The sequence below is a fragment of the Centroberyx gerrardi genome, chromosome 21 (genome assembly GCF_048128805.1).
Source record: "Centroberyx gerrardi isolate f3 chromosome 21, fCenGer3.hap1.cur.20231027, whole genome shotgun sequence".
Lineage (NCBI taxonomy): Eukaryota > Metazoa > Chordata > Actinopteri > Beryciformes > Berycidae > Centroberyx > Centroberyx gerrardi.
This window is the reverse complement of record NC_136017.1, coordinates 9,992,388-10,019,150: the sequence shown is the minus strand read 5'-3', so window position 1 is coordinate 10,019,150 and position 26,763 is coordinate 9,992,388. Positions and strand designations below refer to the sequence as shown.

Below are 26,763 nucleotides of genomic sequence, written 5' to 3'. Positions count from 1 at the left end.
AGTGCAAAAAAATAAATCATTGTAAAAAAATACATTTACAATATCGAAGGAACAAATTACTAACCAATAAAGCTGGATCCAGGGATTCTAATTTTTTGATGACTAAAAAAAAAGGATATTCTCTCAAGATTCTGAGCCGAAATGGCTGAAATATACAATGTTCTCTCGGGTAAGTTTGAAGGTTTATCCCTGCCAAGATCCTTCACTAATACTGTCCCTCAAGAGCTTAGCCATCTAAGCCCTATTTCTGTGTTCCTCCAACTTCAGAACGACCACCGAATTCTCATCCTAATGGCACCGACACCCTCAGACATGAAACACAGAACCAAGCAGCAGTCGTATAAGAAAGACCGAAGAGCGGTGAAGAAGGGTCTCTTTACATCTTGGTCTTGACTTCCTCGTCGTCGGAGCTGGAACCGGAGCTGGAAATGGAGCCCCTCCTCTTCTCGTCGTGGTGCTCGACTGAGACCTTCTTCTGCATCTCCAAACTCTTCTTCCTCTCCTTGTCCTCGGGCTCATGCTGGGCAAACTGGGCCTCTATCTGGGCCGGGTCCACGTAGGTGTAGAAGTAGGCCATGATGGCGAAGATGACGCACACTACCACCAGCAGAGAGGCGAAGAGGATGTACTCGGCCCACTGGTGAGCAGAGACACACACACTGTTACTTTAGAGCTCAGAGGCCTTGACAATCCTTGAAAGCTTCTGGATTTGAGAAAAATAAAATAAGGCCTTAAAAGCTCTTGAATGGATGGCTTTTAAGGCCATCCATGGCTGAAGTACTTTTTAAAATTTAAAAATCACACCCAAATTCATCAGTATGCCTCACCTCTCTCTGTACTAGGATCAACACTTGTGCAAATCAGTGATTTCACCATGATTTCTTGACTTCACAAGTTCAGAAGTACAAAATGAGGCCTCTGTGATGTCTATTTTTGGCCAAAGTCATTTCTTACCCCATAGAAACTTTGAGTCCTTGAATTTCACCAAACAAAACTTTGATAGCCATTGAAAGGTCCTTGAATTTGATGTCCAACTAACACTACAGTTATTAGTTCAGTTCCCACTTGGGCCGCCCGTGCTAAAAAAATACTGTAAGGTGTTTGGATAAAAGCCTCCACCAAATGGCCTTTGTTATGTTATACAAATATGAATTCCAGATTCATAAGTATGTTTTAGTAATTATATCACATATGAACTGGTCAAATTCCAGTGAGGACACTGTAGTATGTGTCTACTTGTGGTCAGATGTAATCCACCAACCTGATCTGGGAGCTGCGCTGCCTCAGCGACAATGAGTACAATGATGTTACCCACAGCAACGGTTAACAGCCAACCAGCCTGCAGCACAGACTTCATGTTGCTAGGTGCCTGGAGAACAGAGAGAGTTATATATATATGTTATATCATATATATTATATATATACACACACCATATGTATTAGTAGTATCATTGATAATTTGATACAACTACATATACTGTATCAAATTCTGAAAGAGATCAATTCATACCACTGTGAATTAAACAAAGACGGATCTATCTGAATCAGAAATTGCCCATCTGACTTTAGGAGAGAGTTGAGTATAATGGATGATCCACTTCCAAACTGCTTTTACAATATTGTTTGAAGTACAAGACAAGAGAGAGAGACAGAGGGTATAAAGTGTGATGCCCCCCACCTGTGAGTAGGAGAACTCCAGGCCGGTGACGGAGAAGACCACCTCCCCTGCTGTAATGAGGAAGTACTGAGGAATCTGCCAGGCCATGTGGATGGTGTTAGGGTTGATGTCCAACACTGCCCGAATGCTCTGCTCGCACTGAAGGACACAGACAGGAACCCAGATGTGTCAAACATAATGTAGGGGCAATGAAAATGTTCAATTCAAGCAACACTGGGACTCATTGTGTACATGTGATATGCATCTCCAAATTTCTAGGACAGCACCAGTTATGGTTATATACATCTGTTGTGTTGATCAAAATGGCCACTTCCCTTTAAATCAAACAAACGCATGTCCATGTCTTGTCAAGTGAAGTGACACAAATGAAGTCTATCATAGAATAAAGTCAGGTAGTTGACTCACATTTGGTCCAAATATGAAATTTGTGGGGATGATCAAGGTGTACGAGCTGCCAAAGCCCAGCTTCTGGGTGTAGACACACTGATCACTTCCATCACTGATAATGAACTGCGCACTGACAGACACAAGAAAATGACCAGTATTACACCAATTTGTCTGTCTGTCTGCCTCTCTCTCATATACAGCATTATGGTTGAAGCTCACATAAACAATGAAACATCAAACTTACTTGCCCTGTGGTACCAGTTCATAGCCTGACATGTTGTACGTTTCAATGCTCCCAAAGTCCAGCCCTCCCACTGTCACATTCAAATCTGCAGCAAAGCCATTCACAAATCTGGGAAAAGAGCATTCAACACACAATATGTACAGTAAGTAAACCAACAGCTCATATTCCATACGCTTGCTGTATCAAGACTATTTGCCAAACCCAATGACAGCTCTTAACTGAGAATCAAACTTTGCAAAACTACTTGAAATTGTTTGATATCTAAAAGAGTTACTAGTCAAATTTGATTTCATTTTTCAGGCATTTGAACAGCCTCTGGTAACACTGAGACTATTTGTAACTTGCCTGATAGCATTAGCGCCCTGCTCCGGCTTTGATGTGATGTCAAGGAACTGGAGATAGAAAGCAAAGAAAAGATACTTCAAAGCCTTGCTCTCCAAAATCGTTAAAATCAATGGAACACATTCTGAAGGAACCATATCTGGTTACCGTTCGCTTACCGTTCTGGTGGTGACACCGGCCCCATCGTTATAGATGATTTTGGTGCTCCGATTGCCTTTCTCCAGCTCCACTCTGTTAGTCATGCTAGGTCCCAGAGTCAGATCAAACGGTCCATCAAATGTCAGGTATTCCCCAGAGGACTATGGGAGAAAAGGATTGCCAGAATTGTCAATATCAGTATGATTATCTTCATATATTCACAACCATTTCTAATGCTTCTACTGGCTGTCTACTTGGTTTGTGTATCTGCGCTGCGGCTTATATTGGGTGATGGAGTACCAAGAAAGGTTCCATGGTCAAGCTCTCAGGCCCGGCCGTGATGTTCATCTGTGCATTGATCATGTTGATGAACTTCACTTGGCCTTGGGTGCTAGATGGGAACTTGGGAAGTGTTTCCTAGAAGAGGGAGGAGAGGGCAGAGAGGGGTTAGGTGGCAAAAAGGAAAGCAAGTGTGAATTTTGTGTGTGTGTGTGTGTGTTACACTCACATCGATCTGTAGCTGGACCAGGCCAGCAGCAATGAAAGCGAGAGCAGCCATGAACATCCCCACGGTCATCCTCTTTAAGGGACTGCAACACACACACACACACACACACACACACACACACACACACACACACACACAGGTCAATAGCATGGAACAATTGCTTTCCCAGTAGGTCAAAACATGTTCCCCAGTCTACAGTCCCAAAACAGAACAAGGACGAGAACTCACGTGAATTTGATGCACTTGGCAATCAGTGGGTAGATAACGCTATCCACTATTGGCACCAAAATCAGGATCAAGATGGGGTTGACAGTCTGGTGGGGAGAAGAAAAGTATTAGTATCTCTCTCCTAAAGTCTATTCTATCAATTTCTGTTCACTGACGCCACATCATCAACACAGTGACAAAGTATGTGACGTTTGTGTTTGATAGGTTTACGTCTTGGAATGTAAAAGCAACACAAGGGTCTCACCTGCATTTGATCGGGCTGGATTGTCAGGGCTCCCTGTGAAGAAGAAAAAAACATAGGATCTCATTTCTAAAACAGTCTTAAGAACAAAATCTGTGCTTACATACCAAAAGATAACACTATTTTCTATCATTATCCAAGTATACATTCTATAGATACAATTGACTTTTGTTTTCTTTTATCGTAGTCTTTGAAATCGTTGTACAATGAATCGCCTAAGAGCACGTTCATAAAAGAGGCCCATAGTGTGTATGCATGGCCAATTCAATGGGTGAATCCACAACACACTTACAAAGTTGCCGTCCATGGTGGTCGCCTGCAGGGTCCATCTTGATCCCTGTGGAGGAGACACAGCTCTTTTTTACACTGTCTTTATATCACATCAGTGCTGTTCTGCATATGCATTTTCCATCTGTTTTACACAGTGCTTTATGATCTATTATTGTGAATAAAAGAGTTCTGTTCCAAAATTGTATCCATTTTGGGGGGAAAATCAATTTGTCAGCCAAGGAATGTAGTTACTTACTATCCTTTAAAAAGTACCATCATTTGTTTTTTTGAAGAGTAATAACAATAACAATAAAAAAGTTTTCTGATTCATATTCTGTTCATTGTCTGTCTGTTTAAGTATCACAACCCAGATGGAAACCCAGCTCCTTCGCTTAAGAAATGAATCATCTATCAGTGGCCATGGTAGATATTTAGGGGTACAATATCACAGGCAGTGTCACACCTATCTGTGGAGGAGAAATGTGTTTGTTACCTGCTGGTCAAAGAGAGCCCAGAACATGGGCAGAGGGATGTAGAGGAACAGCACCTTCACCACCATCTTCACCTGGGCGATCAGAAGTTTCTGGACCGAAACAAAGCGAAGAATTAGGCTTGTTATGTCTGTGAGGGCTTTGTATTTGCATGTGCATGTTTTTTTTTCTTTGTGTGCATGCATGTTTCTTGGTGTGTTTGTGTGTGTGTGTGTGTGTGTGTGTCCTGTTCTTACATCATATTTGTCCTCAGCCCAGTCCATCCAGTGAGCCTTCTTGGGGTACGCAGAGCTACGATGTCTGAAGCGATTTTTGATAGCAAACTACAGAGGGTAGAGACAACATTCACATACGCATTTTATCATTGTGGGAAATTCTACTGTGGCAATCTATGTTTTGCTGCTGTCAGGGGAAAACCTCATACCTGTAATTAGGTTGCATTTTGTTTTGTTTTTTTACCTGAATTGCAAAGCCCCTTAGGGTTTGAGTAAGTTTGATGGTCTATTTAAAGCTATAGAAATCCCTTTGTAGACTTTCAAAACAGCATCCCTCTGAAATTAAGGCTGTTTTTCCTAATTTCAGAACTGACTTTTTGGAGAAACAAGGTTTTCATCCAACAGCGGTGATTTATATGTTAATTTGCAGAACTCCTGTGACCTGTTGGGTCAAAGGGACGTCTGTGAGGAGCCTCTTACCCAGATGCACTTGCAGACCTCCAGTGTGATGTTGCCTTTAGGGTCAGCCTTGACGTACATGCCGCTCCCAACAATGAACACAACTGTAGACACACACACACACAAATTATCAACATTTCCATTTTTCACGAGAGCATCAGATAATTGCAGAGGAAGCGAAGGAGGTCAATGCTATATTAAAATTATCTTATAGACACTGCAAAAATGTTTGTCTTAAGTCATTCGATTTAGTATTGAGTCTTGTTTCCAATGCAAAGCAACTTCTATCAAGAAGGATAATTTTCTTCACACTAGTGGAGCAACCTGCTTTATTCTGCCTGTTTTTGACACTAGAAAATTAAACAAGTGACAATGCATTGAAAACAAGTGGAATTATCTCATCCCTATAGGCAGAATTTTTGTTGTTTTAAGAAAAATAAAACTGAATAGAGACTACATGACTTAAGATGGACCGTTTTTTGCAGTGTGTGTGTGTAGTTATTCTAAGAAATGCCAACATTTTGTGCCATGCTTTTGTGTTCTGCAGTGAATTAACAGAGAAATAAAATGAGAACAGCAGTTCTTACGCAGAGCGACCACCATGAGGGCGGCAGGGACACCGAAGGCCAGCGGGTAACACTTCTGCTGGGTGTGAATGCCACAATCCTGGGCTGGAGACCAGAACGCACACACACACATTTTTAATTGAGTTTGTCAGTCATTCATGCAGTTGTTATTGTTTTGCTTGGTGCACTGAGCCATCTGACAGACTGAAAGGTATTTATCCATCCATGGCTAAAAAGAGCTAATATTCAGTGATGCTGTGTGCTCTGCTGCAGTGTCCAGCCGTACCTCTGAGGATGGGGGTGATGACAGTGGACAGCAGACTGCCAGCGTTGATGGACAGGTAGAAGATGGAGAAGAAGGTGCTTCTCTGCTTCTCCTGTTGGACACAGGAGGTTAAACAACAAGCCTTAGACAAGAAGCACTGACGCATATTCTTGTGTGTTTACTACTTACTATATGCACTGTGTTTAACTGTAGCAAACAGGCAGTTTTTTCCAATTAGATTAGATTAGACCAGAGCATTTTTTCCACACACTAGCTGTTTCTTATATAACACCATGTTTCCCCAGAGTCATCAATATTATGGAGTAATCTTTGTGCCAGACCTTGAACAGTGTAATAAAGACACTAAGACAGATGTTCCTGTGGTTAATAGTTAATAAACAACTGCTTGGAATGAAACTGAGATACAAGATCTGCTAATTCAGACAAGAGGACACTGATAGCTGAACGAGGCATCTGTGAAAGTGTGTGTGTGTGTGCGTGCGTGTGTGTGTATATGTTAGTGCATATGTGTTTGTATACGTGTACGTATTTGTGTATAATGCATGTATGTGTTTATATTGGTACGTGTATAATTATGTGTGCAAATATGTGTGTTTAGTATATATGTATGCATGTATTCTACATGTATGTGTGTGTGCTTGTGCCTCATCTAACCTGATGCTCTTCAAACTGGTCTCCACCAAAGGCAGCCACGCAGGGTTTGATGCCTCCTGTTCCCAAGGCAATGAGGGCCAGACCCACCATGGACAAGGCACTGTGGGCAGAACACAACAAAATGAACGGAGGTCTGTGTCTGTGAGTGTGTGTTTGTGTGTATGTATCAGTTGTGTTGCTGTTGTACAGTACAGAGTGTGTTCAGCTCACACATGGAAGGTCATGTTGTCGGGGGTCCCGTCCCTGTTTGTGTCCGTGATGTCATGGATAGCGCTTATCGCCATGACGACCTGCCCCAACGTGTAAACGATGGACAGGTAGACGATGGTCCTGTAGAGAGGAGGGAGGAGGAGGAGGAGGAGGAGGATGAGGGGGGCGGGGGGGGGGGACAGGTTTACCTCAGGTACAAATAGAGATAAGATAGACATGGTTCAAAGATCCTTTTGTCTATCTAGCCAAAGATAGACAAACTCAGAATTTCATCTACTTATGTTAATTTAGTTGTGGTCTGATTGCTGTTTTCAATAAAAGCAACATATTATAGCACTGTTACGACTACAATAAGTACAGTAAATTACTGCAGTTACAGTTGAAGGGTTTTGTCTTTATATAAACAAGTCACAAGAAAAAATACATTTTTATTCTGTCGTTGGCAAAAGGACTTGAATTCCCTATTTTTCAAATTGATTTGGCAACTCACTTGTACTTGCCAAGCCATGAGTCAGCCACAATGGCTCCCAGGATGGGTGTCAGGTAGCAGAGAGCCACAAAGGTATGGTAGATGGAGGTGGCCATGTCATCGTCCCACCTGAGGAAGTACCTGAAGTACAACACCAGTACAGCTGGAGAGAGGGAGGTGAGAGGGGGGGAAAGGATAGGGGAAAGAAAAAGGGAGAAAGATAGGGGAGAGAATGGAGAGGGATGCAGAGAGAAAGGAGAGGTGGAGGTGAAGTAAAAAGACTGAACAGTACGACCTCTAATAAAATGGCAAAAAAAAGGAAACAATATTCATTACTAAAAAAGGAATTCTTATATGGTGGATTAAGACCAACTCACCTCGCATGCCATAGTAGGAGAAACGCTCGCAGAACTCATTGACCACAATGAAAAATATACTTATTGGGTAGCCACAGACAGTTGCCTGTGAGAGGAAAAGGACAGTAAGAGGTATTACACTGCTAACTCCTCAGGGTACAATGACTGGTGGTGTGTTTGTTCAGCACATGCTGCTAGACCTGTGGTTTTGTTTCACGGAAGCAGAGCAAATACTACAGATAATACAATAACTGTCATAAAGCTTGCCATAAAACAGTCAAATCAATAAGAAATAACAGCAACAACACAAAACTATTTAGCATGTGTTTGGACTCACCATTTTCTTGGGCTTCTTCAACTCGTCTTTGTCTGCAGACATAAATATCCATGAGTCACATATCATATATTAACATTGCAGTTTGCCTTTTAAAACTTATAATAGCCAATAATAATAGCCAATAATCAAGTGAACAAATGCAATAATCACTGTGCAAAGGATAAATTACACTGTTTTAGTACAAATGTTTTCTTTTCAAATATTACAAATAAATAAATAGTACTTTGTGCATTAGAGGATTGAGCAAGTCACTTATAGTCTCCCTTGAGTAACTTTTAGACTGTATGTGAACATCAAGAAACTGTAATGCATGGAATAACTTCAATATATCTGGATTGGCAAAGTTATATGTCAGATTCCAGTCCAATCCAATGTGAAGAGGGGTTCCTGGATGTGTGCTACTGCCGACCAGGAGCCACCCGTTCCCAGGACCCCCATCCAGAGCGGGACCCACCTGCCATGGCTGCTGTGTGTGTCGACCTCCGGTCCTTTCTTCACCTGAATCCTTCAGCAAAGAGACAGAGACTAAAACACTGAGACCGAGCTCAATCCATCCCAAGCTTCTTATATAGCCTGCCACCAGGCCGCAGGTCTCACTACACCTCCCACAATGCCCATGGATGCTGGGCTGCACACACACACACACGCACATGTGCACGCACTCACACACACTCAAGCACAAACATGCATAATTGGCAACAAAATTGCACACACCTCCCAGCCTGCAGCTCACCATTCCTACCTCCCAGCACATTTTCTGCATCATAAACACAGGTGAATGGGCCTGTTGCATGTGTGTGTGTGTGTGTGTGTGTGTGTGTCAGTCAGTGATTACTTTATGACTCAGGGAAGTCAAGGGAAATGAAAGGGTCTTGTCTTACAGATAAAGAGAGAGGATTGTTAAGGTTAGTTGATAAAGGACCCTTGCCAACAAGTTGCTATGACAGTGATATATTTCCTATTGCTTTTCAATTAATAATTAATTTCAGAAATTATTTTAATATTTTTGTGTGTATTCGCAAGACAGTGTGTGACAGCTATGCAGAGAGAATGGAAGAATGTGTTAACAACGATGGGAAACAATCTGAACACAAGTGAGGACAGAAGTCTTACTAATGTGTTATTTTCTAGTGTTAAAGTTCTATAAGTGTAATTTGTAGTATTAATAAAGGCTTAGATTGAATGCTGAATTATTTTGTCGAAATACATTAAAATGTATGAAAATTATACAGCTTTGTTTTTCATCATTATTATTATTACTATTATTATTATTGTTATTAAAAATTGTATGCCTACTTTTGGTATATATACACATGCATGCATATCTCTCTCTCTCTCTCTCTCTCTCTCTCTCTCTCTCTCTCTCTCTGTATATGGGTGTGTGTGTGTGTGTGTGTGTGTGTGTGTGTGTGTTTGTACTACTGCACTGGATCCAAAATCCATGAACACACTGGCTGCTAATGGAGTTAACTAACGCAGTCCTCAGAACTTTCTTCTATTTGTTTTGTTCAAACTGAAAGTGCAAACTCAAGCTACAGACTCCCTGCGACACGCACATCTAGTAGATGATTTATCAATTAGCAGATAATAGTGACATGGCTGTGAGAATTTAGATTATAACACGTGTATATATACATGTGAGTGTGTGTGTCCATTTGTCTATGTGTCCGTATGTGTGTCCTCAATCTTTGTTTGGCAGTTCTACAGTCAATGTTAATGTTACAGTGCCATTATTTTCACATTGCTTGAACTGTACATGTACCAAACACATATTAACATTCAAATGCTGACAGTAAAACACATGTTAACACCAGTGACCACAATGAAAGCAAAGTAAAATACTTTTCCATCAAAACTGTAAAGCCTCCAATCACATAAACCATAAACATAAGCCTCTCGGTGTGCTACATCACACCTGATAAAGACACACAACACACACAAAGCACACAGCATGAAACACCGGCGGCACTCACATCAGATACATGATGTTTAGCAGCCAAAATGACACAGGGACCAACAGGATGAGCACCCCAAGGTGGGGTGGGGGTGTGGGGTGGTCCTGGGGATTAGCTGCTGTTTTACATGACACAGAGCGCTGTGCGGATTTTTATAGGAGTCAGCATCCCGCTTTCACGCCCGTCTTTCTCTGGGCCTCCACCGCACACACAAGTCTGCATGTTATTAACAACAACAACAAGTGTGCGGCTCAGTGCGATCTACAGTGCCAAGCTCAGTTCTGTCATTCACACATAAATCAAACACACAGACACAAAGGGGCACTTGCACACGTACACACACTCGCAAATATTCTATGCTGTCAAGAGGTTATTAATCATAATTCAGATCAGAACAGCAGAGGACAGCAATAAAACCTTAATGCTTGACCATTGTAAAAGATTAAAGTCACTGTATCTGCAATACAAGCACATCATCGCCCTCTGCTCAGCTTCAGGCTGCAACAAAGAGCCTGATGGTGCAACAAAGTACAATTTCAAGGATTTGTTTGTCCCAGATGGGAAACTTGTGTGCAGCAAGGTGTAAAACAAAGCATATGCACACAACATACATACAATATAAGACATATATATATTTATAAGAAGCGAGACACATCAAATAAACAGTATAAAGTGTTCACTCATAGAGCTGATAAGGCTCTGGGGCAGCAGTTCAAAACTATTTTATCTACTATTAATTTTTAACTGATGATGATGACTATTAATATAATGCCTCGTAATAGAATAGAGAATAATGCAATGTCATCACCCAAGATGTTAAATTATTAGTCAATATCATTATTGCATCATCGGTTAGAAATATGTTACACCCCTTTTGAAGTGATAATCATCAGCTGAAGTAATAATGTATTGTAATTTAATCACTAACAGGTTTTATTATATTTTCGGCACATTTAAAGGGACGTTTTTATTACTTTTTGATAAGTTATCACATTATCCGCTGTTACCGGCTTCTTCAGCCGACCTTCACTAGCAGATACTAGCAGATGCCTCTTTCTTAACTGTCCATTGCTGTGTTTCCTCCACACTAGAAACCATTGAGTTCCCTTATGTCCTGCATCTACACTCTATTTGTGCTGCAGTGGCTACCAGAGCCTTTCATCACTCACTGTTAACAGGAGATGAGAGGGCATATTGTAACACATACTGCATTTGTGTCGCTCAAACAACTGGTTGCCTTCTTCTGCTGAGGTTGCTGAAAAGAGAACAAAATCTATCGCAGTATATCAGTTAGCTTTCCAAACAATTTCAACATGCACCCAATATTTTCAGCTTACCAATAATAACACATACTGCCCCTCCATCCATGTCCATCATGAGTCAATCATTTTCAGGACTAAACAGAAGTGCTCCTCTGACTGTTAGAGGGTTTTTATCTACACTCCTCTCTTGCAGTGCTCCAGCAGGACTTGCTGTAGGCCTTATTTAGAGTGACAGTTGGGATCGGTAGCTGCTGCCTCATAGATAAGAGACGTCTCAGGCTGGATCTGAAACAAGACAGGGGCTTAGGGGGCTACAATCCCATCTGCTCTGCAAAACCCAACTAAGGAGACAAACGCTTTTACCCTTCTTCACATTGCAAACTTCCAGAATGGGCTTCCCAAAAGCTCAGCAAAGTGATACTTCAGTTAAATTTTTCAAGACAATTAGATTTTTTCCCCATTTCCTTAAGATCTGTTAACTTTTTTTAGTTCAGCATTTGTGTCGGCTCACCCTGGGGTCCCATAACATAATGATACTATGAGACATCAAGTGGGGAGCCACCACAAGTGGGCCCTTAACTTTTGGTCCTGATGAACTGCTTAAGAAATGACGCCTAGGGCATCTACAATTTCAAAAGGAAAAATACAGGAAAGTGAAAATATTAAGAGTGAAAAATAGCAATGGTAATAGCAATGGCTGTGACAAAATTAAAAACTGCACCAGCCAAAACGATGATATTTGTATTTAGATGTTTTTGGGTCACCACACTCCAGCAACACAATTCAAGTAAATTTTAAATTGGCTGAAAATCAGATATACAGAGATGATTTGTAGGAAATGATTTTCTCAAGTTTTCTTTTCTTATTTGTGTCTGGATATGTAGATCTGTGTCAATGTTTCATACATGAAAAAACTAAAATGAGGTATAAGGAACGAGACATTATCACAGATTTTATTTATTTAAAAGTTTCGAACATATTTACAAGAGCAGTTATTAGATAAAAATGTTTTTGTTTTTTTACCTCAGAGATAATAAAAAGGCATCTACTGGACAGACAAAGAAACAAAGGGGTAGAAAACACACATTGTCACACCCTTGTCTTGCATTGCACAGTCTCTCTTTTATGTCTTTGGCAAGAGTGGTTTTCTGTGTAGTAGGTAGCCTTGGTAACAATAGAAAATATTGCACACACTTTTCTTTACAGAAAAAAAGGTTAGAACATTGTGGTTCACTTGGCCTTAGTCAGTTCCTAAACATGTCGCCTTAAGTCCATCGGTCTAAAATAGAGTGAATATTTCTTTAAAATGTCCACATCCAAGGGAACAGAAAAGACTAAATCTGATGCTTATACTGCACATAAAAAAATGCATCTGCTGTAACACGGCCTCAGTGGATAGCAATAGAAAAATGAGATGAAAAAATACTGTGCCTCAGCAGAAGAATGTATCTGTGGTTACAGTGGTGGCATTTATTTCCAATAAAAACTTCTGCCTTCTTGAAACACTCTCTGACAAACACTGTACATGGATGGGAGCCCTACAGTAAAAAAAGATAAAAGGAAGGAGGGGTAGGATCCCTGTAAAGAGCAGACTTGGGTCAAATAGGATTTGCAAATACTGGAACTCCTCATGTTTGTTTTAACCTACAGGGAGCATCAGATGGGTGGGGTTTAACGCACCAGGACGATTCAGATAATGTCAGGTAAGTTGTCAATCACAGTATAGGATACTAGTATACTAAGTTCACTTTCAGTTATTTTCCTGTGATTGTCTTATTTTTCTGCCACTCATTAATATTGACTCATCCTGTGTGTTAAACCATCTGATAGCTAAATAGGATAAAACAAACGATAAAAAAGGATATGCAAATATTACTTGACCCAAGTCTGACAATAAGCCTATGGTGTCATGCCTGTACTGTTCTCAAAGTCTTTAAAGTCAATAGTATTCACTGGAGTCTCCATAGGAAACAAGAGCAATGGGCCAACTGATACAGGGGGTGAATATCACATTTTCCAACTGTCTCAATGAGCATAGGATGTATGGAAGTAGCAGGAGAAAAAAATGCCAGTGGTTGATGGCTTCAGTTTATGTTAAGGTACATGAAATATGTCCAGACTGATGCAAAGCCCTTGACTGGCAGGTAATTTAGCCAATTCTTTGTGGTCAAGGGGGTGAGTCAGGGGTGAAGGGTCCGGATCAGAGTATGGTGGTCGAGCCATGTGGGTTGGCACTGGTCGGCGTGCCGCTGATGGCATTAAAGATGCCCATAGAGTCGGACAGAGAGCTCCTTGTGCCGTCTTCCACTGGGTTAATCTATACAAAAAAAGATGATGAGAAAGGGACGTTAGAAAGATTAGGAAAGATATGTATCCTCTCTAAAAGTGAAATGCACACATACATGTTAATTTAAGTTTACTATTTCTGTTTCTATGTAAAGTATGACCAAAAGTGGACAAAAGCAGCATTACCATCCGATCTGCTCAGGCCAGCACAAAGAGAGCAGGAGACGACAAGGTGGTTAGTGACAACATGTAGAGGATTACAGTAGAGTACAGTTTCCTACAGTGCTACCATTTCCTAAAAGAAGAATTATGCCACCAAAAATACTGAAAAACAGCATTTTTTTTAAACATGTGGCATATCCAAAGCACCTTACAGGAACATGAGAGCATGCATTTCCAGCCTGGATGGTCCCCGAAGGAACCAAACCCCTAATCCTGGCAGTGTTATGAGCTATATGTGACAAAATTCAAAGTATGATGCTCCTAAATGTATTCCTGTCCTGTGTTTTTTGTTCTATTTTGTAGCATACGGGTGTCTCACATAGACAAGATGATTTACTGGTGTGGGAGAGCAAGGTTAGTTTTACTTTTTGTAGGCATTCACATTCACATGAATGTAAGCTCTCAGTGATTCAAATTATTAGTTGAATCGGTTAGACAGGATTCCATCTGTTTGGGCACCATCCTGCCCAGCATGTTTGTGTGTAATGTTAGTAAGTCTTGCTCAGGCTTAGTCTGAGTATCACTTGGCAGCTAGATATACTAGCAGAGGTGTGTTATAACAAAGCTACACAAATTCTTTTGAGGACTTAAAAAGCTCTATATATTCACATCAGACCTGGTTCAAATACTATATATTTTTATAGCTTGTTTTAGCCTACCTAGGTGCCAGGTGGGCGGGGCTTATACAATGTGTGTCAGAAACCAGATAACTTAGCATACTTTTCTGTGACTTTTCTGTGACTGAAAACTTACCTGACACTATCTGAATAGCGCAGATGTGTTAAACCACATTCACCTGGTACTCAAAGCAGGTTATGGTCCTGTATGTTGCCTTGCTTGTTGCCCCACCTGTTCATGCATGATGTTGGACAGCTCCCTGGCCAGGTCCCTGTAGTTGGCCTTCATCTCATCATGATACTCCTGCTGGTCCTCCTTGATCAGCCGCTCATTCACCCCCAGCGCCTGGCCGCAGGCGTCCACAAACTGTCTAAAGAGAAATACACAAACATTTTAATATTAGAATATTATTTAAGATCCAGTGCAATGATTTCAACTCAGTCAGGAAAAGTTTGATGTTGATTTCTAACACATTGAGCATAATTTTTTTCAGGTTTTGATGGTTAGATGGTAGAAAGCTTGCAGGACTGAGTGAGAGAGTCTCAATGGAGGCACAGCGATTTTGGCTACTTTGGCAAGTAGCTGACTGGATATTGTCAGACAGACTATGGGACACCTGATTAACTATGCATACTGTTGACCAATCACAGCATTCATCAAAACCTGGGTGTAGGTGACATCATTTACACCAGGAAGAAGATTGGAATTCTAAATCTGTTTGATTCTGTTGACAACCAGATGGTGATATTTTCAAAAGGCTGTTAGTCAAATTTCCACAATGCTGACAGATAAAATAATTTGGGTAACTTCACATTAACAGATTCTTTATTAAATTATACCATGAAATAGAGAAATGCAATTCTCATTGCACTGGACCTTTAAGTAAAAGCGTATCTGGAGCAATATACAGTCAACAGGGAGATAAAGTGGTAGGAGAGCTCATAAACCACGTGTAATGTAACTGAAGTAGATCTGCAAGTGCAGATCTCCATAGACACTACACTGACAGGCAATGAAACAACTTCTAAATTCAAAACAGCAAGTCTCTGTTACATGTACAATCGATACATGTAGGTCAAAACAAAAAAACAAGCATCAGCATCATAGTTTAGAATGGGAGGCTATGACAACTACATTGGACTCAAATTGATTTCAGGTCTCTGTTAGACAAAGGAAGAGGCAAAGCTGATGTGGAGTGGAAGGAAGGAGGTTTTTTTATATGCGGATGCTTCCGTCCATGATCAGTACCTGAAGACCTCTTTGAGCTGTTTGACCTTGTTGTCGGGGTATTTCTTGGCACTGCTGTCGTCTAGGAAGGCTCTGGCATAGGCTAGCGGACCGGCATTCACCTGGAAGACAATGGAGGTCAAAGATCATGCAACACATTGGTTTATAAGCATTGAAATGATTCAAACATGACAAGTTATCATGAATACATTCGGATACCTTTTCACTATAGGAGGAAATACATAGTTTGGAGGTTTGTTTGTTGTACTTGTTGAGGATGATATTATTGCCAAAAATGCATGTAATGAGTCCTTAATGTATATAAGATTTGCAACCCTTTAAATAACAATGTGATATTTTATTGGGTCAGGAGGACTCTATTCTGACTGGATGGAGTATAACCTGGTCATCTGTACCTGAACACTGATGCTCCCTTGCAGTTTGAGCTGCAGACGGATCATGTCCACCTCAGAGGCCGAACACAGCAGCCGCAGCTCGGCCACCTTGGCGCTCATCTCGTCTATGGCCACCTCTATGGGGCTCAGGTCCGTCTGGTGCTGGTACATCACCGCTATGCGCTTCTTCACGTACGGGAAACAGTGGGTGGCTGGAGGGAGATGGGGAGAGAAAAGGAGGAAGGGGAGGACAGAGAGGAACAGGGTGTGGTCAACGGGGTCAAAGGTAGGAATTGGAGAAAGTAGAGGAGAGAGAGTGAAGAGAAATTGTATCAGAGGGGTAAAGGAGAGAAAAATGGAGCAGAAGGAAAATGTTGCAGAAAAAGGACAGTGAAATCAACAACAAATATGTAAACCTTGGGAAAAACCTTATACAAATGTGGAAAATCCTGCAAGAGACAATCCTGCAAGAAATGATGGAATAATGAGTGGTTTTACATGCACATTAATATTCAGATATGAAGGATACTCTGTATTATGTTATTCAGGATATTCAATCATTTAAGAACTAATGCTTACAAACACTATAGCTTGTTCACGATAGGCAGATAAACACACATCCCAATAATGCAAAACACAAAATATGATAGCAGGAATATGCTGGTATTAGCTTGCATACTGAGGCATGTAAACATCTTTTCCTGTTTACTGCTGGTTTTGTGGTCTATGTGAGTTCTGTTTCCATGGTAATCTTCAGAATATTCTGTTTTTTCATGTATACAGAGATATTTAGAAAATATGCCAATGCGTATTTGCTTACTGCAAATAATACCTTATCCAGGACATTTAAACACAATCAATGAGTGAGTCCTTCTGTCATACAGCCAAGTCACTATCAGTCAGCATGATTATTAACAAGGCAAGATAACGGCTGAACTTTGGGATGAGGTGGACGGGACGGTAATAAACCCCGCCTTGTTAAGGCTGAGCTGATTAACACTTCAGCTCACTAACATTAAAGAGAGACACCTATGGAAGGTCATTCTAATCAACAATAACAGACAGCTACCAGGAAGATTTTTCTGACAGGAAGATATTTTTGTTCTGTGTTTCCTGATATTGCAACTGATAAGATAAGACTGGCTGACTAGACTTGAGTGGGTTCACTGATAAACACCTGCGTCATGTGGGACTGAGTAAAACAGAGTAAAGCAACCTTTCAAAATGCATGAGTAAAGATTGTAGGCCTAAATAACATTTATTTCCCAAAATTTGAGCCCTATGTAGCATGTTTTCCCCTCAGAATTGTTTTTGGGGCGGATAGATCGCTGAAACAGCATACAGACCATGTGACACTAAAACTCCTCAATGAACACAAGGCTATGGTTATTCTTGTCATTTTGATCTGATTCTTTAGATCTGATTCTGGTTTTATGAGCTCACATCACCATGTGTCCACACTTGGCTTGAAAATGGCTGTTATTCATTTCATTAAGTCTACTGTATGTCTGCAGTACTTTTTCCCTCTCCTCCCTCTATGAGTGAAATTGCTTCAGGCAGGGTAGCAGCTCCTTGATGCAGGGTGGTATTCACTGGTAGAGGAACACGACTATAAAACCTCCCGCTGAGAAGGAGTCTAAACTGCTCTCATAACAAATCACTGCCGGCGCTGTGAGACCTACTGGTGAGAACTGTTCTCCGTTTGCACTGCTCCTCCACCCCTCCCTGCTTCTTGCCCGACACGGTGAAGGGCGTCTCGAACACGAAGCGCCGGATGTTGTGGCTCTTCTCGAAGTCGGTCTTCCGGTCCTCCAGCTCCTTGTCCTCCAGGTAGGGCGTGACGTGGGTCACCTGGATGTAGGCGTACTTCGAGTCCAGGTCCTTCGGGTTCACCTGCGGGTGCAGAGGAAACAAAGATGCTTTGGTTTGACCCAAACATGGACAGTATCAAGATATTGTTGTTGTCGTGTGAAAACCTTGCAACTTCAGTTTAGATTTTACATTTTCAACCTTTCAACCCTTTCCAAACCCCATTGGACAAACTCTAAATTGCACATTGGTCAAGCTTAAATTAAGGCTGCTTTACTTAGTTCCTGAAATGTTGATATTCTGGAGATATTTCCATGTTGTTTCCATGTTTCCACCCAACCTTTTTATGATATGTGTGGAGTCATTATACAACAAGTACATGAAAGTATATGCTGAGTGTATGCAACAATGCATATAGTGATAGTGATAGAAGTAATGCTTTTTTGTTGTGATATGTGTAGTCTACTGCCTACTGTATGCGTATTCTATGTAAATTTCCTTTATATTTATTGTATGCATTTAAAGTGACTCTGCCTCTAATTGTGCCTCAAAGTGTATAAATCTACAAGTAAATCCATGCAGGAAGTTTTCAGCTAGCTACTATAATAAAGGACTATAATAAAGTACTACTAGGAAACAATTTAACACATAAAGATTAACTTAAAAGGAATTTTATCACAGCGGAAAATGTTGTAACAGTAGAAGCGTACTTTTCCACGCTTCTACATAACCGTGAGGTTCTGCACGCTGTCCCTGAACTCTGCACTACAAACCTACAATAACATGTTTTCAAGAGCATTGCACAACTGACAGGGTCTGCCGTTGCCATATAAACACGTATGCACACACACACACACACACACACACACACACACAAATTCGACCCCACCCTGCCAGAGTCCTGAATCATCTTGACGTTCTCCTGACCAAACTTGTCGGAGTAGAGCTTCAGGAGCCTCTGGGAAATCTCAGACAGCGGAGTGAACTTTGGCTCCTTGTAGATGTACTCCTTCCCGTCCTCATCCTCAAAGAACCCCTGCAGAGGAGAAGAGAGGAGAGGAGAGCGGTCAGAGACGAGAGCGATAACAATTAACTCTTTCATTCTGAGCTGCGCTGCAATCTGTAGCTATTTTAAAAAAAAAAGCTCTTTTCACATCTTGAGCTTTGAGCTTTAGGTTCTCAGAGTAAGACAGAAGTCAGACCTTGAAAAAGATGCTTTACACCTGCTACATTGTTCATTTTGTGCCAATGTATTTAAAAGCCAAAACCCATAGTGCTGAAAATAAGCAACATTAGTGTGCAAAGGGAATTCTTTTTCAAGTTTTGACTGATAATCCCTATAGAGCTAAAAATGCGATTGCGAGTGTCTTACACAGTATGTGCAGCCTCGGCATATGGAAAAATTACACATTATCTGGTAATTATTATCCATAATTTGTCAAAGAGAACACATACTGTGTGAGAGATTTGAGTAAGCTACTTAAAGCAAAAGCTCCTGAAAAGGAAACCAATCAAAAGGAAGAGAAGAACTTAGGGATATGACGTTGGATAAACTATAATCATATATAAGCTAATGTGGTTAAAAACAACTTTATACAATGCAGCAAAGAGGGAAAGAAAGTATCAAGTATACTTCAAACATGCTGTTATGTATGCTTGAATATCAACCTATAGATTGATATTCGAGCATACGTAACAGCTAATCAGTCATACCAAATGAAAATGGCAGATGCCCGGAAGTATGTGCGGAAAGGTGCAGGGACGAGTGTGTGGGTGGAAACTGACAGGCAGCATGATCATTAAAAGGAGATCCCAGAGGTAAAATGGCTGATTAAGGGAAAGGTTAATGGGCAGGTTAACAAGAGCAACACATATGGTCACAGTGAAAAATAACATCTACCGTATGTGCCAGCCTGTGCTATTCTTAGTAAGCTGCAGCTCTTTGTCTTTGGCATCTGCATTTGCGAATGGTAACACACTTTATACAGAGAAGCCTTTGGCAACTGCCTTGGCTAGAAGAAAAAAAGTCAAAAGCAGCAAAGAAGAGGAGTAATGATGCATAAAATACAGCTGGTCCAAGACTGCAGATTGTTGTGTTTCACTTTTTAGTGAAACACAACAATCTATGCAGAGTATGCAGAGTATGCAGAGTAAAACTATTTTTATTCTGCCATCTTGGGGACCCAAATTCTTCCCACCTGCTGTACATAGTTCAACTAATCATCAAGCCATTGATTGGTTGAATCAAGGATGCTAGAGGAAAAATTTGCCACTCAGTAGGTCCCCAAGACTGGAATTATGGGAGCAGCTTTTGAAGCAAAATTAAAGACACCAGCAAATTCTAGCTTTATTGTCAAGCTCAAAGTAGTGCAAAATGTTAAGGACAGGGAAGAGCATGTCAGACCAACACACACACAGCCAGAACCTGCACACACTTACCGCAGCCTTGGAGGGGGAAGAGAGAAGCAGAGAAATGAATATTAAAAAAGAGAGTTCTGATATATGTATGTATGTGTGTGAGAGAGGTAGTGTGTATATGCATGCATGCAAGAGGCGAGTTAAGATGACAATCATGCTTTTATCAACATTATGGATTGAATTAGCATTCATGTTATGCAAAAACTGTTAGTTACCTCTACTGCATTAATGAAGACATAATAACAATGTGTTGTGTTGCACTGGTGTCACAGTGGGAGGAGTGGACATCAATGTGGGAGCCTTGTCACCTTACCTGTCCAAAGAAGGCCACTCTGAAGTATGTGCCCAGCAGTCTCTTGCCAGAATGCATCACCTCCATCACTTTAGTGTAGGCACGGTGCAGCGTATCATACAGATGGGTCAGTTTCTGGTACACAAAAAACACAGATATACAAGAGATTAGAAGATCTAAGAAGTGTTTTTAATCACTTTGAGATAGGGTAAACTCACCTAAACCCAGGTTACCCACTTTTTAGACTGGCATGAATCATAATGTAATGTAAATTCATAGTATACATCATAGTAAGTACCATCAAACTCATAACAAAGTTATAGGACAGGAACAAGTACAGATTCTGGACAATTTATGGTGTATTTGTGGCGATGATGTATAGATCTAATGAATGATCAGTTTATTTGAATGTGATCTCAGTTCTCTGGCTCCCTAGTTGATCAGCTGCCTTCATATTTTCTATGAAGAATACAGTAATGTTAGCGACTGAACTAACAGATGAAGGATTACATGCTGCTCTATGGGTTGAGAAATTTCTATAACCCTTTGGTTCATGAAACCTTTTCAAAACCAATTAGATAAACTGAAAAATGCATGGTGGTGAAGCTAAAAGCTGCTTTTCTTAGGTCCTGAAAAGCTGACATTTTGGTTTTCATCCCACAACAGTGATATGTTGGATAGATATCATGTACTGTATAATCTATTGGAGCGATTCTTATAACTTTGTCAATCTGGGATACACGCCAAATTTTCCTGGCAGGCTGCTATAATGATAACACCACTCTTGTCATGTAGAGACACCTCATAAATCATCCCATGACCCATTTCCAGTCCACAGTTTTTACCTCAAAGTCCCTGCGCTGTTCGTAGATGGGAATGATGAGCCGGTAGACATCAGCGATGAGCTCGTACCGCTCCGCCTTCCACAGGCCATCAGCACACTCCTCCAGCAGCTCCATCAGCACCTCCTGAACACACACACACACACACACACACACACACACACAATAACGGTGAACCTATTAAACTCCATAAACCTCATTAAACTTTCCCCTCCTCTCTCCTTTGCAGCCTCAGCTTAGAGAACTGAACGGACCCAAAGAGGGACATTTCACTTGCTTTAGTGATGTTGAACTGTAAATACAGCTTCCGGCAGAGACAGCAGATGGGGGGAGGAAATGGACCTGTCATGTTCCTCCCTTTTACGAGGGGATGACACCGAGTGTGGCTCATAAAAACGAAAGGTGTTCAGAACAGATGGAGGGTAAAAGCGTATCGCGCTGCCTAAAGATCTGTTGACCAACTCATAAAAGCTTACAAGTTACAGCTTCTTCTGTTGCTCACTTTCAATTTCATGGGGTTATCTTTGATGGCTGAAATTTTGAAAGAGTACCTGGACTCAAGCCTCTGTGTTGGCAAATATCTGCACCTGCTGAAGTGTCGCTGAGCAAGACACTGAACCCCTGCCGGATTTCTCAAGTTTTTACTGCTGCTGGCTCAGTTATTTTCTACAGAAACAACAGATGTGCCAAGCCCCATGCCAAAGTCTAGAGTATGCAATATTTTTTAGTTCATTTTCTAACTGTAAAGAGCAATTGATACTCATTACAGAGATAAGAGCTCTCCTTGACAGTCATTATGTGTTGCGCATGATCCCAATGAGGAAATCAAAATGCCATCCTAAATGCTTGTTCAATGCAGCTGGGTTAACAGATACAACAGAATAGAATAGAATAGAATAGAAGGCCTTACCTCATTGAAGTGAACATCCTGCATTCCTACATCCTCCATCATGGCCGCCTCCTCGTCGATGTTTGGAGTGATGACACGGAAAGCCGAGCAGCCCTGCCTGAACATACCTAACATACGCAAGCAGAGGGACACAGACACAGCATGAGTGGAAAAAAAACAGTGAAAAAGATGTTTATTTTGCCCCTAAAAGTAACAAAAAAACAAAAAAATTAAGAAATCACACATCCATGTTTGCTATGCCTTTACATTTTTACCCTTAAATGTATAAAATAGGGGTGATCTTTGATTAAAAACCCACAGTATAAGTTTTATCTGATGCACTTTTGCAGATCACCCCTATCTTGACTATTTGGTGCTTGATAATTCATAAAGAAAAAAAAAGCTAGCACCCACTCTTATTAGAATAAATAAGAGTAGTTCTATGTAACAAGAAGGATGACACTGTGCTTGGAGAACCACACTGTGTTTGAGACTGTTGGGATCTGCTGGAATGTCTGTTGCTCTTAGAGATTGGGAGGAAAATAGCAATCTATTATATTATATTGCATATTAAACCCTTAAACTCCAACATGTGATGCCTGCCAACACCACACCCACCAACAATTCACTATAAGGATAACAGTAAGGGCTATAAAGTCAGGTAAGATGCCTCATATGCCCTGTGTTATGCCATAGGCTTTAAAGTAGGGATGTAAGAGGGAGCTCAACCCACTCTTAACACTCTATCCTGACAATGAAGTGCTGAACTGTTGGCTGAGACTAGATATCATAAAAGCCTGTCACATAACCTCCACGTCCTGTCCAGCTCCACAGTATTAATGTGTGAAGAAACCTAACAAGGGATCTTATCTAGAGAATGCAGTGTGTCTTCAATATCGAAATGAACAGATGACCCTTGGACAAGTGCTTAGGTGGCATTAGGGGTGTGTGTGTGGGTGTGTGTGTGTGTGTGAGAGAGAGACAGAGAGAGAGAGAGAGAGAGTGGAATATGGCCACAGCAAAATGTGTGGATGTGCTCACTTAATTATTCCCACTCAATGAACTGAGCAGTATGGGAAAACAAACTAAAAGAGTCATAAAAGCCAGGAAATATTTCAGATTACGCTTTACAAGAGAATACAATAAATCATCAAACTGTAAGGGAAAATCTATACTTTCATAAGATGTAGGATCAATAACTTTCACATATATCTTATTTTATTGCCCAGAATATTGCATTATACACCACAAATCAGTCAAATCAGTCTTCACTTAGTTCATTAAACGATTATTCTGAGCTCATCTTATGCCAACTGTGTAAACCTTTCCCAGTAACTTGTTATATGATGTCTGTTAATGAGGATCATAAAAAGTGTTGGAACAGAGGTCAAATGTTCAGTAGCTATTTTTGTAGAGGCAGCATACTGCTACCAGTGGACACCCCCCCCCCCACACACACACACACACACACACACAGACACTCCTCTATCCTCAAACTCACCTTTTCTCCACAGGTACTCAGCCACCAGAGCAGCAACATGCACATAGCACATGGCTGCCTGCAGATAAAATAGACAATTCAGATGGTTAGCATGACAATGCCTTATCAAGTGAAATGTTCCTTTAAAAACTGGCTATCTTAAAGACATTGCCTCACTGTTTAGGTTGACTTGTTCCCAGTTGATTCTTTGATTCTTTTTTAAATGCAAAAACGTAATTTTCAAAGAGGATTAAACATAGTATCTTGAATTAAATAATTTGGACTGGATTCTTTATCGTTGACCATTCAGTAGCAGTTTTCACTTTATATTTTGACTTCCATCCAATTGAAAGTTAAGCTGTTGACCGCGTTCCTGCCGCTAACCTCTGACAGATCTCCGTTCTTGTTGTGGATGCGCGCCATGCTGTCCAGCCAGGTCTTGCGGAGCTCGGGGGTGCTGGTGTAGGACTTGGCCAGGCTGTACTGCAGGTCCACCAGCATCTCCGGGTCGTTCTCGTGCTCCTTCATCTGCTCCGTGGCCATCAGCACCGTCCTGATGCGCTTCATCAGGTCCTTCACATCCGAGGGAAACGCCGTGTGCTACGGAGAGACAGGTGGAAATGGTCACAGTCATAATTTTATGAACTCAAAAAGTACTGAGGCTTGTATTAATGTAGGATTCATCTTGTTTTTTAGTTACTGAGGAACAGGGTATAAGTTGAATCACTATCAGTGATAGAGAGTAGCAAAACTGGGAAAGCTAATGGCCTGATCAAGTGTATTTGCTTTCACTGCGAGGCGGTGGCCTCCTCTCACCTTGATGTTCTTGTCGCTGTTGGCACAGTTGTTGATGATGGAGAGGGACTGCTGGAAACGGGTTCCTCCGATGCCGATGACATCAGCAATCAGCTGACTGACAGCAATTACCACCTGGATGGGTGGAGAAGAGGGACACACAGAATCAACACTGCACTAATCTATGACTTACAACACACAAGGACATGGTTACATACACAGACAAACACAGTCAGAGACACATAGACACACGCTACATGCAAACAGAGAAAAAAAAACATGTACACATCTTTAGACACACTCAAACAGACACACACACACACACACACACACACACCTGCAGGTGTGTTCGTACGAAAGACTTGCGGCCGGTGCAGTCGAAGTTGCTCTTCATGAGGAAGTAGAGAAGGTGGGCTGCGTCATTGCGGATGGAGCTCAGCTTGGAGTTACAGCACTTCAGGATTTCATAGCACAGAGAGGCACACATGTCTGCACGGCCGTCAAAGAACGTACAGGGGAACTGGAGGGAAACATGGAGAGAGACAGGGTGAGGTGGATGATAGAGGGAAATGAGAGGTGTAAGGGAAATATGATCAGGACATGGGAAATAAGGAAATAGAGCATGGGGCAAAACAACAAAGACAATGTCAAGAAGAGAAGAGGTAATCAAGTAAAAGCTAAGAAGACAAGATATGTATGAACATCTTATGAATTCATCACAAAATCCCAATCCTAATTTCTCTAGCAACTCCTTAAGTAAAATCACTTCTTCACGATCCTTTCACCTTGTAGATGAAGGTCCTGAGCGAGGTGAAGACCTGTTTGAGGGCGGCCTCAGACTGGGGGATCTGCAGGAAGCACAGGTGCACCTGGAAAACCTTCTTCATCAGGGGGTTGTGGCCCAGGTCCGAACTCAACTGGGTCTGAGGACACAGGAGGATGTCAACAAGCACACATCACTATGGAGGAAAACTACCGAGCATGAACAACAGTTAAAGAAAGAGACAGACAGACATCAAACTGCAACACGCCAAATCCATACTGTGAATCAATTGCGGGCTGTTAGAGCAATACCTTGAATCCCATGATGAAGATGCTGAGTGTGTCCAGCACAGTCAGACAGACCTCTGTCGCCACGTTGGCCTCCAGCAGACACTGGCTGCTCACGTCTGCGTCCGTATGAGAGTACACTGCACATAAAGCACACACACAAGCTCCATGTTATTGATATCAATTTAAAGGGGCAATAAGTTCGTTTTTTTGCTGAGATTTCTGGCTTTCAAAACTTACTTTCCAGCCCAGTCAATGTTGTTGCAGTTCCTACTGGCTGCCAGTAGAGGTTGTTAAGGTCACAGATTACCTAATTCCCCTTTTAAGGGCTTCATTACAAAAACAACTATGCATGCAAATAAAGAAAAAGTTGGCAAATGAGGGAACTCAGTCATTCAAAAATATAGATGATTATATCCTCAAAATATTAGAATTTAGTAGGCAAAGGCTTTAAAATGTAAATGTTTTTACAAAATGAGTTTTAATTGCCATGCCAGCAAGAGGAGATGTATTTTTTTTTTACAAATCTAATTTTAGATTGAAACACCACGTATAAGCCCTCAGTGCTCAGTGCTCATACATAAAATCTTTGGCTTTAGAAATGCTGTTCATTCTTTACTATGTAACAAAACTAGACTTATAAGAGCATTTAAAATCCTCCCAATGTGCCTCTGTGATTCATTTTGCCTGGAACAAGGGGGGGAAACTGAGTCGATCCAGCTCATCTCACATTCCAGGTACAGGCTCAAGAAAACACTTGAGGAAACTGAAATGATTCCACTATTTGTCATATGAAAGTCATCAGTAACCACAAAGGGGCTTACTGTTGTTGAAGGTGTGAGCGTTCTCCAGAGTGCCCAGCTGCTGCAGGCGGGCATGCAGGATCCCCGCCCTGTTACGAGACACAGGCAGAGTCAGAGACTTCCTGTCTGGAGCCACAGGCCCCGCCCCCTCTTGGCTCCTGTTGGGCAAGGAGAAACAGAAGACACAGTTACTGGTATGTCAACTGAACTATCGTCACAGGACAGGATGTTTATGAAAAAACACAAAAGGATCGGATGAACACTTTGATCAACAACACCGTCATCCGTGGAAAACTTTAACGCACTTTTCAAATATCATTCAAGATGACACTGCAAAGGGT

At 41.3% G+C, this 26,763-nt stretch overlaps 2 protein-coding genes across 2 annotated transcripts in view; both read right to left on the bottom strand.

Moving 5' to 3' along the window:
• Nucleotides 1-376: 376 nt before the first annotated feature.
• slc15a1b (solute carrier family 15 member 1b) lies at nt 377-8,121 on the bottom strand. Its single transcript, XM_071906863.1, has 22 exons — nt 8,080-8,121; nt 7,764-7,848; nt 7,408-7,549; nt 6,918-7,037; nt 6,708-6,807; nt 6,054-6,144; nt 5,789-5,872; nt 5,223-5,305; nt 4,764-4,850; nt 4,530-4,619; nt 4,059-4,103; nt 3,770-3,802; nt 3,526-3,611; nt 3,298-3,379; nt 3,090-3,206; nt 2,810-2,950; nt 2,655-2,701; nt 2,310-2,417; nt 2,084-2,195; nt 1,679-1,816; nt 1,262-1,369; nt 377-637 (listed from the first exon to the last, which is right to left on the bottom strand). The coding sequence occupies exons 1-22, from the start codon at nt 8,119-8,121 to the stop codon at nt 377-379; spliced, it is 2,202 nt and encodes a 733-aa protein (XP_071762964.1).
• A 4,125-nt stretch (nt 8,122-12,246) lies between these two features.
• The window catches only part of dock9b (dedicator of cytokinesis 9b), a 50,415-nt gene continuing 35,898 nt past the window's right edge, over nt 12,247-26,763 (bottom strand). The window contains exons 37-52 of the mRNA XM_078290986.1: nt 26,444-26,580; nt 25,644-25,759; nt 25,355-25,492; nt 24,907-25,089; nt 24,591-24,704; nt 24,159-24,374; nt 23,796-23,853; nt 22,316-22,422; nt 21,409-21,531; nt 20,585-20,698; nt 18,743-18,889; nt 17,727-17,937; nt 16,066-16,256; nt 15,671-15,771; nt 14,654-14,792; nt 12,247-13,613 (exon numbers count right to left, since the gene is read on the bottom strand). Coding sequence (XP_078147112.1) covers nt 13,497-13,613; nt 14,654-14,792; nt 15,671-15,771; nt 16,066-16,256; nt 17,727-17,937; nt 18,743-18,889; nt 20,585-20,698; nt 21,409-21,531; nt 22,316-22,422; nt 23,796-23,853; nt 24,159-24,374; nt 24,591-24,704; nt 24,907-25,089; nt 25,355-25,492; nt 25,644-25,759; nt 26,444-26,580 — 2,212 coding nt within the window. The 3' untranslated portion in view covers nt 12,247-13,496. The remainder of the gene's footprint in view (nt 13,614-14,653; nt 14,793-15,670; nt 15,772-16,065; nt 16,257-17,726; nt 17,938-18,742; nt 18,890-20,584; nt 20,699-21,408; nt 21,532-22,315; nt 22,423-23,795; nt 23,854-24,158; nt 24,375-24,590; nt 24,705-24,906; nt 25,090-25,354; nt 25,493-25,643; nt 25,760-26,443; nt 26,581-26,763) is intronic.

Coding starts and splice junctions, on each gene's coding strand:
- slc15a1b (XM_071906863.1), bottom strand. CDS start 8,121: ATGTCTGCAGACAAAGACGAGTTGAAGAAGCCCAAGAAAATG. Junction 5,873..6,053: donor CATCACCCCCATCCTCAGAG/GTACGGCTGGAC, acceptor TCTGGTCTCCAG/CCCAGGATTGTGGCATTCAC. Junction 2,702..2,809: donor CCGGTGTCACCACCAGAACG/GTAAGCGAACGG, acceptor TTCTATCTCCAG/TTCCTTGACATCACATCAAA.